The 13,560-nt window shown below is 42.3% G+C and overlaps 1 protein-coding gene across 1 annotated transcript in view; it reads left to right on the top strand.

The window, feature by feature from the left end:
- The first annotated feature begins 3,507 nt into the window (after nt 1–3,507).
- Nucleotides 3,508–13,560, top strand: part of Fas2 (neural cell adhesion molecule fasciclin 2) — a 125,640-nt gene continuing 115,587 nt past the window's right edge. Inside the window, exon 1 of the mRNA XM_083114003.1 lies at nt 3,508–3,598. Within this exon, the coding sequence (XP_082970129.1) occupies nt 3,508–3,598 (91 nt within the window). The remainder of the gene's footprint in view (nt 3,599–13,560) is intronic.

Raw genomic sequence — 13,560 nt, forward strand, 5'->3', positions numbered from 1 at the left:
TTGTGGAAAACAAGACCGTCTCAATACCATGTTGGTTAAAGCTATCGCCTTGTAGTCTTTTATCCCTAATGGGGCACATTTCGTTTATTCAGGTCCCATTCTTTTGACGCAAATTTTCTGCGTAACAGTTAAAAAAATTGGGTGTACTTATTCGTATTGAAATTGAGAGCATATAGAATGAGAAATGTGACGCAGGTAATCAAACTCTGGACTCGCCATACAATGGTCAACCTTGGTTCATTTCCGCAGATAAACTGAAAGACTTTTTAGCCGTTGAATTTCTCATAGCGGCAACAACATGAATTATATTGAATAAGGTAACTGTATCCCTGGGTCGACATATACAGTTTGACTTTGGTTCGAGTCCATGTAGACCTAACTATATCTCATTAAAACTATAGACATGTAGCAATCACGTGTGTGCAACAAGTCCTTTTTCAGGGGACATCCTGCATGTCATTGATGTCATCCCGAAATATGTTCCCGGCACTCCAAAATAGCGCTCTAATTTCACCGTGTATGTTTGGTTTTTCTCCAAAATGGTTGAAGTGGAGAGAACAAAAAAAATTCATCAAAAAAAACTATGTACAAACGTTTAACTGATAACTGCGTATAAATGTGATTGGTATAGTCGACGCGCTAGCTACGTTAACGACCGGCTGGCTTTGAAGTCCACGGAGCTCGCCCACCAGCCGCAACAATCACATTGAACGTACAGTGTTGCCACACATCTACTCTACGCCACCTTGTCCCTCAGCGCACAAGAACCTTCCCACGGTCTCCGCATTGAAGTTGCAAAGTACGGCAACAGCGTATCCGCAGTCATGTGACAGACTCCACGTGGAGTAGACTAGCAGAATGAGAGCTGCGCCCATTGGCTGAAGGTTGTATGTGATTGGACGAGAACAACACGCCCACGTTCGTGGCGGCAGCTTTCTTTAGTTCTTGAACGTTAACGAAGTAAACGCGTGGACTATAGTATTTTTTCCTCTTTATGTTAAGTTTCAGCTTTATCTCTCAGAAATATGTGTAAACTTATTAATAAGTTATTAAATGTTTATAGAATATTATCTAGATGTTATTTATTTTGCAATAGATATATTGTTAACGTAGCAACAATTTCATTTTTCAGCATTTGTTTAATCCCCCAAACAGACACACACACACTGTTTGGTTTCTAGATGGAAAGTGTTGAAAAAGAGGCGACACAGTAAGATATACATATTTACGTCTGGTTAATTAATTATTAATACAAATAATTCATAATAGCTATTCAACAATCTAATTAGAAAAACTACGTGAAATCATTCAAAGGTATTATGAGAATTGAAGTAATGGTAAAGTTCCCCGTGCTGGTGAAATCCATAGATGCTTTATACAGCGTTTCAAGATGATTTAGACTCGTTAAATTGTGTTCATAAATGGTCACAATAAGATACAATTTCACACAATATGTAATGTAAATGTCCAAGTTTAAGAGCCAGTGTGGTAGCGTCGTCGCCTTGTAATCAAGGGGTCCCGGGTCGATACCTGGTGGAGGCACATAGTGGTACAGATCCCACTTTAAACTGTAGGCCCAGTCCCGATTAGCCTTACTGTGCATAAAGTGGACTTAAAACACCAAATCAATCAATCAATCAATTTAAGAGCCAGTGGTTATCGGGAAGTTAACTCACAAATGCTCAATGTGAGCACCCTTCGTTACTCTGCACACGTCAATACAATAATGCAGTGGCAGCGATTACGGGGGGGGGGGGGGCGAGAGGGCAGTTGTCCCCCACTTTTTACCACTTTTGCCCTTGCGCTATGCTAAACCTTATGTACCAAGCGAAAGAACTGTTATTTTGCACCTCCAGTTTTGGAACCGAATCGCCGCCACTGCACAGACACAATTCAGCATGTTCTCTTCAATGGTTTGCACCGCAGTGCTAATGCGATAGAGTTCTTTGCTGATGGATCTTTATGAACTCGTGTATGAAAGTGACGTTGAACACCTACTCTCGCAAAATGCTTTCACCTCACCACTGACAGCCATTTTGCGACTGGTCAGCCTGGCATCTGGCGGCAGAATTTAGAACCACTGGGACCGTTCAGAAGGAAAAAAACTTAAAGATGTTTTCGATGGTATTTCACGGGATATTTGATCGGTGATTGTGTTGTATTGCTCATAGAACGTGCTTTTATAGTTCAAATCATTCTGAAAATCGCTGTATAGTGACAATTGCGTCCTTAAATCACCTACCTACTGCACCAGCACGACTCCTGGGTGAATTTGCGCTATTTTTTTCAACTTAGTTCACAGAGATAGGGAGTTGAACCTAGAAGCCCCTGGGTTTGTTAATTATTCCGCCATCTGTGGCTACTGCATTACCAAGAAAACCCATCAAAGCGCGTTTAATGTGATGAAAGACAGCTTGCCAAAAAGCGTCCTTGCCTTGGGAAAACTCGAGCATAAGCAAACCGACCACCGTCCCCTGGACGGACTTCTAAGAGTAAGAGGCCTCGCGTAGATTAAATGGCTGACGCGGAAGATGGAACCCAACCTGCGTGAGGGCAGATCCAATCAGATAAAGCTAATGAGGAGGAACGAAAGGGGTAGAGGGTTAATATTAGTGGAACACGCAATCGTGATTTTCACCACCTCCTTCACAAAACGGACAGTTTTTTTTAAAGAGGAGAGCGACAAAAGAGATAAGAATCTGAAACGAGTTGGTTCCCACGAAACCACTTTTTGGGAATCGTTTTCAGCGGCTGTTCTCTCGAGGATTACCTCTTCAATTCAATTCCAAGGAAGGCGATGGGGGGTCTTAAGCTGCGCGTGCCAAAACGTTGCCTCACTGTATACGCTTATGGTAAATTTTCGGTAATTAATAATTTAGCAACAACCTACAATTCTAGGAAAAAATACATTATTGTTATTTTGTATGAAATGGCCGATTTCCGTGGCGGAGTGGTTATGGTTAGCACAGGGACGTCACCAGGGATCCAGGGTTCGAATCTCTGCTTGGGAAAGGGGATATTTTGTGAGTTTTCATCGATTTGATCATAACATCATTCATCCTTTTGTTGCCGATTAGCCAAAAGTGGCAGAATAGCTTTTGAAGTGTTTTTTAAGTGCACTTTAAGGCTAATTGGGACTGGAACTACAATGTAAAGTGAGATCTGAACCACTATATGCCTCCACCGCGTATTGAACCCAATATCCGTCTCTTTGCAGAAAAGTGAAGTAAAATATATGAAATTAATGAATCAATTGTGTGAAATTGAAAAATCATTATTACAAACACATCTTTCTGTAATGGTTACAAGAAAGAAAATCTGATTTTTTACAGAAGTCATTGAACGTATTTCGTGGCAAATAGATAGTGAATATTTTAAAGTTTCTAAAATATAGGGTGGCGCGTATTGTATCTACCAATTTGAGTTGGCAACCCTGTCGGAATGAAGGTGCGCATGCGCAAATGTTTCCCACGCTTAGGCAGCTGCAAGTTTCGCAATTAATCTGACATGGAACGTTGGCCGGTTCAGACACGAATCGTGGCAGTAGAGGCGTTCATCCGAACGGTCCCTTTCAGGAGACGCAGGAGACACTGCACTGGTAAGCATCTAGGCGCCAGATAATGCGCCTCCTTGGACCTGAAGACTTCTGTTTCTGCACGCTGCCACTGGCTCTCTATTGTGTGACCCATCGTATCATGTTGTGACGCTCTAGCACTGGTTGATGGCGACCCTCATTGGGCCTTCGTCGCAGTCTCTCCTGCGTCTCCTGAATGGGACCGTTCGGATGAACGCCTGTACTGCCACGATTCGTGTCTGAACCGGCAAACGTTCCGTCGGACTAATTGCGAGACTTGCAGCTGCCTAAGCATGAGAAACTTCTGCGCATGCGCACCTTCATTCCGACAGGGTTGCCAACTCAAATTGGTAAATACGAGGGGGTATCAAAAAGTTTTGCCTGTTGAGGTATAATTTGTTTAATAATGGAAAGATTGAAACATTCAACATACATATAGTTTGCCTGTAGTGTCCTCTACTCAGAGTTATCCTTCCACACAGTTGCCATCACGTTCGATGCATTTCTGCCAGCGTTTTATCCAGCCCTCAAAACCAGTTTGGAAAAATTCCACAGAACACTCCCTGCCCCACTATTCAGAGCTGCTTTAACCTCCTGTAGGTCATTGAATCTCATGCCACGAAGCACAGACTTATCTCAGACTTGATGGTATCCCAAACTCTCAATCATTGAATGTGCTGACCCATAGGACATGTGCACTGCATCAGAAATTTTCTGGATGGTGATGCATCTATCCTTTCGAATTAGCTCATCATCCCTGTGGTGGTTGTCGTCGGTCAAGGACGTTGATGGCCTGCCACTCCTTGTCATGTCCACACTTTCGGTTTCTCCCACTTTGAACTTAACTACTTAAGTCTGCTTCGTGGCATGAGATTCGTTGACCTACAGGAGGTTAAAACAGCTCTGAACAGTGTGGCAGGGAGTGTTCTGTGGAATTTTTCCAAACTGGTTTTGAGAGCTGGATAAAATGCTGGCAGAAATGCATCGAACGTGGTGGCAACTATGTGGAAGGATAACTCTGAGTAGAGGACACTACAGGCAAACTATATGTATGTTCATTGTTTCAATCTTTCCATTATTAAACATATTATACCTCAACAGGCAAAACTTTGTGATACCTCCTCGTACAATACGCGCCACCCTGTGTATACCTGGAACGTTAGAAACAAAATTACTATTAACATCTAATGTTGCAGTTATAGTAAGAGAACTTATTGACGATTACAAGTTGAAATTTTTAGGGTTTAGCCCTGTGGTCAGTACTTAAAATAAACTGTTATTATTACGTATTATTGTTATTATTATTTTAATTACCGTCTTAGTTGTAAAAAAAATACATTTGTCGCTGGTGCACTCAGCATAATTTTAATAATCAGCTATCCGTACACCCTTTTAATATTTACTCTTTTTGCCCTTCCAATATCTCTCGCTCTATCTTACAGGTGTCCGGCTTAGAGTTATAAAAGGAGAAACGATCCAAAAATCTGTTTCACCAAGAATTTATTGGGAATGAAGGTGTATCCTGATGCATAGTACCTTGACATTACACATCACAAAATGAGAGACACTGGCTCCGTCACTGTCATTAACAATCAGTACACTTCTATATGGGCACGGACTTCAATTCGACAGATGATAACACACAGAGCACCTGTTGTGGAGTCCACTCCGCCATGTTTGTTTACTGTCCCCATGCGCATGCGCGCGACACCGTTTAGTGCTTTTCGTAAATGGCAACAGATGGCAGTACCGTACATACACAGGTTTTGACTGTGGCAGGTATTCGTAAACTGTAGTGCGTGTTTCCTTTATTATAGCTATAAGCCGGGCTCGAATTCCGGCCTGTACATGCGTGTTATGTGTGAGTGTCGTTTATCACTCATCATATCATCCATATTGTCGCTATTAGCCAAAAGTGGCAAAGAGCTACGCAAAAATAACGTAAATCAAAATGAAATCGCTCTGCCTTTGCTAAAATAACTTTTAGAAAAAACATAAAACATTTTAGTCTTAAAAACTCCACATTGCAATAAAGTATAGAGTAATGCAAGATTTGCATCGACTTCCCAGCCCTGGGTCCACGGCAGTCCGGACAGTGTGGGTGATAATAGGCAACTGCTGATGACGCAATTAAAGGTTCATTCCGCAGAGCGCTGGAAAGTTAAATTGTAGGAAAGTTTGTTCGGGGACAGAGTCTCAATGGGAACGTTTAATTTAGTTCCATTCTCATTATCACCGGAATTACAATCTACTCCGTAGGGTTTTTTTCGTATGGGGATTGCACTGTCGTGGTAAACAGAGAAAATAAAATAATTGGAGAGAAATCATATTTGAATCATGCCAGAAGCATTTCTTCTCGTAATAGAGCAACATGAAAGGGAAAAAGATGCTATCGAGGATAGCATTATATTTTTCCACGGATCATTTTTCATCTGGGTTTAAGAAGTAATATTACTCTTTTGTTATGAAAAGCTGCGGCAGTTGAAAATTCCGGTTTCGAGTCCCGACGTGGGCTTGGGTGTTTCTTTTTTAATGTCCCTTCATCAATTTCATCTTTTCGTCTTAATTCTCATCGTTGGGGTCAGCTCCTAAGAGGCATTAAAGCGACACAAAGGAATCAGTGGTCTGTTAATCAAACTGAGTGAATGTGAATTATGAAACACATAAGCCTCTTCATAAAGGTACTTGCCTACTAGCGTCTTATTATTCTGCACCATTCTACTTTTACACACTATGTGCACATGGACGTCCGAAGGGGGGACAGCGGAGGGCCGCAACCCGGGAATTGAATGTAAGTCGGAAATTACACTAAAAACTAGTTTATCTGAAAATCCAGATAATCTGAAACAGTTGTGAGTAAATTGTAAAAATGCTTTGCTTTAATTTATATTTAAATAGCCTACATATATGATTTCACGCGATAAGAGTGTCTGCATCACACCTGGTCAGTCCGCCATATTTGTGTAACGGGGTATTAGTATGCACGTGTTTTGATTGATTTTTATGTTATGGTCACTTTGGCACGGAGGCAATTTTGGCAACACAATACGGGGATAAGCACCTTAACTAATACAAAATTGAGGACAAGCACCTAAAAATAAAATAAAATGTCTGTTTAAAACTTCCTTACTCAAGTTTTAAAACTAATCATTTATTCACTACTAGCTGATTACCCGGTGTTGTCCGGGTATATATTTATCCCAATCTTGTTTTGGACAGGAAAATAATGAATGCTAACTATAGTGTAAAATGTAACTAATTTTTAATGCGATCGTGAATGTCACCAATTAGTTTAGCGGCTCCGAAAACTATGGATTCGACACTAATCTAGGTCATTTCTGGCATTTTATTTTTCACCCCCTCTCGCCCCCATGCCGATAGGTGATGAACTTGGAGTTGAACCGCATTGAGAGTGTCATGAAAACTATGGATTCCATTCGCAACACAGCCTGAATGTTAGACAACCCGAGAAACACTATCGTAGTGCGGATTGCATAGAGTCACGGATGTCTGTCTGTGCGGAATTTAATATCGGTGTTTCTCGATTATTTTTACATGTCACCCCTTCCCACCCCACCCCTAGGGTTGTCAGTGGTGTCTTACCCCCACAGTATTTATTTCCAGATTGCAAGTGATACGTGTACCAAGTTTGGTTGAAATTAGTCAAGGCGTTAGAGAGTTATGCCGAAACAAACAAATATACACAACCACCCCGTTGCTACTTCTGGCGCACCGTTTCTACATTTTCATATTTACAGTAATTATTCAGGATCCATTTTCTGTCCTGGACTGTCAGGTTGCCCGCCATTACGAATCACCAAGCTATAAAATACAAAATAAAGACTGTCAATCTACTTTTGCACCACCCTGTATAGGACTGCTAACTACAAATATAGTTCTATTCGCAAATCTCAGAACTAAAATTCAACAATTTTGCGGGATCAAGCATCACCATTTTGGCTTTGTGAAAAATGTTGCTTGCGCCCCAAAGGAAAAATTCTACGGACGGCCATATGTGCGTCTTTGCAACTGCCCTACGTCACACAGTGCAGCGTGTTCACGCTGACGTCATGTCTAATTTTGATCCCTGCACAACAAAAACCACTTTCCATAATCAAACAATTCCCACCACTTTAGCAGAACGCGATAAGTGCATTCCCCTATGCAGTCCAAGGAACATGGCGTGCACATCCTGCAAATATAATTCACCGAGCGGCTCCATATACAGAGCTGTGTACATAACGGTCGTAAAAGGGGGCACAGGAAATCTACGATGACGTCACTACATACACCTCAATGAAACAGAACGGGAAGGGAGTATTGTTCCACCGCTGACCGTTGCTAGCCAATTACCTCAACTGCAATAGCGTTGCCAACCTCCTGATAAGAAAAAACGCTGTTTAATCTTTGAAATTAGGCTAAATGCTGATAAATTGTGTCTAGGATCTACAGGGTGACCAAGAATTATCTTTACAATTTCAAGTTTTAATAACTCCAATTCTAAGTCACATATTTACATGCTGTTTGTTGTACATGGTGCAGTTTTTTTCTGTTGAAGTTGACTCATTAGTGATTGGCAAGGTGGAAGCCACACGAAAAAGCGCAATGTGTGTCTTAGTTCATAGAGACTAAATCAGACACACAGGTACAGTGCAACTTTCGGACTACGTACGTATGGACTTCTTCCTGTGGGGTTACATAAAGAAATCTGTGTATACTATCACAGATAACATGTTACAGCGTACATGGGCAGAAATGGAATTTCGGCTGGATGTGCTCCATGCAACCAACGGTGCTCACACCGAGGTGCACACCTGAAGGGGGAAATATTATGAGTTTCTGCATCATGTACAATAAACAGCATTTAAATATGTGACTTTGAATTGGAGTTATTAAAACTTGAAGTTGTAAAGATAATTCTTGGACACCCTGTATAATTATAATAATGAGTTATTACTATTATTGATGATTATACTATTATTACTATAATTATTTTTCGGATGGTAATTTTAAGTTATGCAGCTACTTTCCGAGATGATTTCAATATTGAACTAGAGAAAGTTTGAGATGAATTGTCGACTACAAAACTGGAACATTTGTTTTATTTCTGTCCCACAACTTTCTACCGAATGATGACGAGAAGAGGACGCGACTGTAAAAGCATGTCCCTGGACCCGAAATAAGATCTGGATATAATTTTATTTTTAATTTCTCAAAATATCACCCTTTGAAGTGAATTTCTTCCTCTCGGGGAAGCAAGCTTACGAATTATGCTAGATTTCCCATTATTCAAACACAGGGTACTACACTCTGTCCCACCTATCTCTGGAGCAGGCGAACGAAAACATGTCTCTGCGCAAGTGACGCGAGAACACGTCAGAGGAATGGGATTGCCTGGACGAGGGAAGCCACTGCAGTTACCAGCCTTCCCAGCAGAGTGTACTCCTTCGCTCTGGCCACTCGATTTTCCCCCATTCTCTACCTCTATGCGCGGCCTTCAGGCCCGTAGCTAGAATTGATCTCCAGGGTGCTCACGGGTTATCAGGGGGCTTTGTAAACAAAGTCCATTTAAAAAAAAATTAAATGAAGGTAAATTATGTGTGTGGGGGGCGGGGCTGGGGTCGCTCATTCATTTATAAATATCATATACTACACAAATACTACATTTTTCTACATCTTTTAAAACATCTCTTGAAGTGTTAACTGACTGATACTGAAATTATCCCTTACACACCCCATACTATTTTAGATGATACAGATATGTATATCACACACAAAAAGCGCACAATATTTAATCACAGTGCCTCCAGTATATTCCGCCCCCGGCCGAAGCAATTAAACTCCCCTTCCTTCCCAAAACTTGGGAGCTGTTGTTGACCTTTGACGCAGATGCGGAGGGAACTTGCTTGATGACATCAAAGTCACAGATTTCTGTCTAAACGGGAGGTTGCAACAGGGAGAGTGAAGGTACAGATAAAGATGCTCCCCTATGAAAGAACTTTCTGAAGTCTAGAGAATATTCTAAATACTTGCAGCTACTTCTGCTCATAAACAAAATGAACGAATGTAATACTGTTCATATTCTGTGGATTTATCCTTAAAGTTGTGAGTTGTCTACATTTTGACTCTTCACTCCAAACAAATTATGCAAAATAGTTTAATGTAATGGGGGCTGGTGGCCTGGGCCCTGCCTGGCTACGGGCCTGGCGGCTTTGCTCCAGAGAAGTCCGGAACAGATGTATAACAGCCAACCAAGCTCGAATTTTACTATGTTTAGGATCAATAAGCTGGGGTTGGCATCTCTGCCTAGCTGGCAGTAAAGGCACAAACCTTAATTACATCTCATCTCGCCTTTGTCATCGTTCCGTTTCGTCCCAGCGTGGGAGTGCGAAGGAAAGTAGGTGACAAGTGGGGTGTGACGTTTATGGTTTTCGCGGATGCCCCTTCCCCTCTTTTTCGGGGCCCAATGTGCACAGGGCAAACAAAAAGACTTCTGCTCGTGAGTATAGGGGAGCGTAAGAAACGCGGACACACGACCGGCGGTCGTAAATGTTTGTGTGTGCAGCGTTGAACAGAATTAAACAGGAAAGTAGTGATGTAGGTGAAATGCGTTCAAAATTTTCATGAGTTAAGAAGATAAAGCATTTTATAGTTTTGAGTTTTGTCTCGTCGTGTCAGGTACTAAGGTAAAGATGGCCAAACTAAAAAATACCCATTTTATCTTTCTGTCCATAAATTGAACTACTTTATTCAAGCAGGAGACTGGAATTCCTTTTCCAGGGTGGGTAATGTCAAGTGCGATATTTTTCCAACAATGTTTGTCACTTGCCCAGTATCTAAGGGCAGTTGTCGAGGGGTAAAAGGGGTAGAAGCGTGACGTTGATCACACAATCTCTTCCGTGACCGATATCGAGAATGTGTGGAGCTTTACTTTTTCATGGCACGTGGCAATGCACAGGGGATAGCTTTACCTTTTTATTCCATAACCTATCTATCCTTAATGAAGTAACGTTGTGTGTACGTGAAAAAGAGAGGGTGTGTCTTGTATGTACCTAGGTACACTTTCTTCATCACGGTCGAAGGTGGGGATGATGTGCTCAGCACCACGCCCCTGGCCGCCTTTACCCCCCCCCCCACGGAGTTTTCTCAAGGTATCCACTTTATACGACGCTGGGTGGGCGCCAGAACCGCTTGAACAAGTGGGAAAAATACCGGTTCCCCCGCCGGGATCGAATCCGGGTCTCTGCATGGTAGTCAGACGCCCTAACGACTTTTTCCTCAAAGGAACACCCCTAAGCGGCAGCCTTCCTCCCCCCCACACACACACATCAAACCCATATCAATTAATCCCAATTCACTTTTTCATTCAGGACTGACGAACAAAAAATACATGTCTTACCCGGAATTCGAACCCGGAACTCATGGCATCGGAGCGCGCTATGCTAACCACTCCGTCACGGAGGTCGGCAACGACTGAGCTACCGCGGCTCGATATTTGCGTAATTTCCGTTCTATATTTATTTACTTTATAATTATATGTAGTTGCATATGGTTGAAGGTGTTACAGCCGTCCGGAGTTCCACATATGAGACCGGAAACGAGCAGTCTCAGGCAGGATTTTTCCGTCAATATCTGCATATGATGTGTGCCTCATATCAATGGAACCCCAGGACAACTCTGGACCGTAAAGACGGTCCTCCTAGCGAGACTCCACATTCGTTCCAATACCATCTTTCGATTCGTCCCATGTTTTTTCTAGATATTGATACTTTCTGCGTGTAATAAAATAAAATGATAGTGGCAACCTTGATTCTGGACATCACGGCTGCATACATACCAGATAAAAAATATGGCTAGTAGCGCCGAACTCAAACCTCAACGAGCAGAACGCTATCTCTAAACGCTGTAGAAAGTTATCGGTGATGTACGGCAACACCCTAGAGAAAGCAATGTTGCCAACTAATATAATATTTTTTTTTTTTTTTTTTTTTTTTTTTGGATCTATTTGATATTAGAGAAACTGTTCCTTTTGTGCGGAAGCCTGTTTTTGTCCCGTGTGCGTTGAACTGTCGCTTGGGGGAGGAAACACGCATCCCATGTGCATCACAATAATTTTGTACGCTCCGATAAATCGGTGGTTGTTTCCGAAGCGAAGCAACGGAACTTCAATTCCACAGAACCTTTTTTCAGATGGGCAAATTGCTCCGACTACAAGCCCGACATTCAGGGTGAACCCGGATGGATGATTTGCACGGACAGGTTTAATGCCAAGTGCCACGCTGAGCTGATGTAGTGGGTTGAGCCTCTTCGTGCAATTCGTCAACCTTTCGCCAAAACACGACGGCGTAGAGGGAGCAATGCTGGGTCCTCTTCGGCTCTGTCCGATGATATTCATTGGCGTCAGCGTTGCCATCTGTCGCGAAGAAAAAGTGCAACTTAAGTATTTTGAAAATATTATACAGGGTGTCACAAAAGTGGCGAACCAGTTTGTTTTGTTCATTAAAAAACCAAGATATGTGTATTGGAAACCTACATATTGGAGAGTGTTTGTAAAAAATAAAATTGGGCGTGTGGCTATCATTCATATCCCGACAGTGACGAATTATCAGGACGTACTGGTAGCTTCAGCCGCATTTTACTCCTCATAGCTTCAGTTCCCCAATCATGCGTTCATTGGTCGAGCCCCCTCTAGACGCTACTTTTGCAGAGACTTGATTTCGTTCGCTTCCTCCAGAGATCTCGGGATAACGTATACAGATGCAAAGATCAAATTTCCTTAGCTCATAGAAATAATATTTTTTTCTAGTATACGATATATTTAATAGATCGATCTGTCGTTTTGTCGGTATGTAATTGGGAGCTAAAAATGTGGCAAGAACAAAATAGCCACAGTGGTCCAGACGGTAATATGTTAGGGTTCCACGTAAGACACCAGAGTTTGATTCCCGGGTGTTTTTTTTTTTTTTTTCAGGTGGGAATTTTTCTGTGGGAGGAGCGTGGTACTGGTCACATAACTTCTACAAATGACCGAGATTCTGGGTGAAATGCCTATAAAGTAATACAAATGTTTATGGTTATTGTGGTTTGGCGCAGGTCCCCGTGGCGGAGTGGTTAGCACATCGCGCTATGACGCCAGGGGCCCCGGCCTGAGCATAGATGTTTGTGAGTGTCCATTCATCAATCTCATCATATCATCACTCATTCCCATCTTCGCAAATTAGCTAAAAGTGGCACAAAAAGCGATGTAAAATATAGCAAATCAAATGGGTTTGGCTTTTTAAGAAACCAAGAGAGCTACAGATAAGAGATTAAATCTCTTGTACTGAAATCAGGTAAGGTAAAATTCCCCGTGCATATCGCACCGTGTCATGAAGGCACATTTATAGGATGGGATGGTAGGGCCCCAGACATTTTGAAGGTGATGCGATCAGCACCATGCTCCGGTCGCCTCTACCCCCCACGTATCCATTGATTTGAGGCTGGATGAGCCTGAAAGCCGCTTTATACGGAGACAAGGCCGGAAAATTTCCGACCTTAGATCATCCGCTCTGGGAATCGAAACCTGGTATCCTGCGTGGCAGTCAGGCTCCTTACCAACTATACCACCTCTTGAAATCAGGTGAAAATGCAATTAGTAGTTAGTAAATAATCTAGTAAAGTGGGAGTCTGTCAGTGTTCTGATTAGAACTCAGGGAACATATTGCTGTCACACAGTAAATACAATATTAGCATGTACCACATGATCTATAACTAGTTGGCAACCCTGCGTGCCATGACTCGAAAGCAGTCGCGTAATTCTTGCGTTGGAATGACAAACGACCTCTCGCGGCTCGCACAGAAGACAGAACGTGTCGTTTTCCGCAAGTTCCTCGAGACAAGCGCTCACGGAGTCCGCTCCAAACTGTCGAGTTGGTTCTGTAGTTGCGCATCCAATTACAGTAACTGCTTATTTGCTTGTCAAGGGAAGGCAGTTTCCTCCAAGCGGA

The sequence above is a fragment of the Lepisma saccharinum genome, chromosome 28 (genome assembly GCF_977018435.1).
Source record: "Lepisma saccharinum chromosome 28, izLepSacc3.1, whole genome shotgun sequence".
NCBI classification, from domain to species: domain Eukaryota; kingdom Metazoa; phylum Arthropoda; class Insecta; order Zygentoma; family Lepismatidae; genus Lepisma; species Lepisma saccharinum.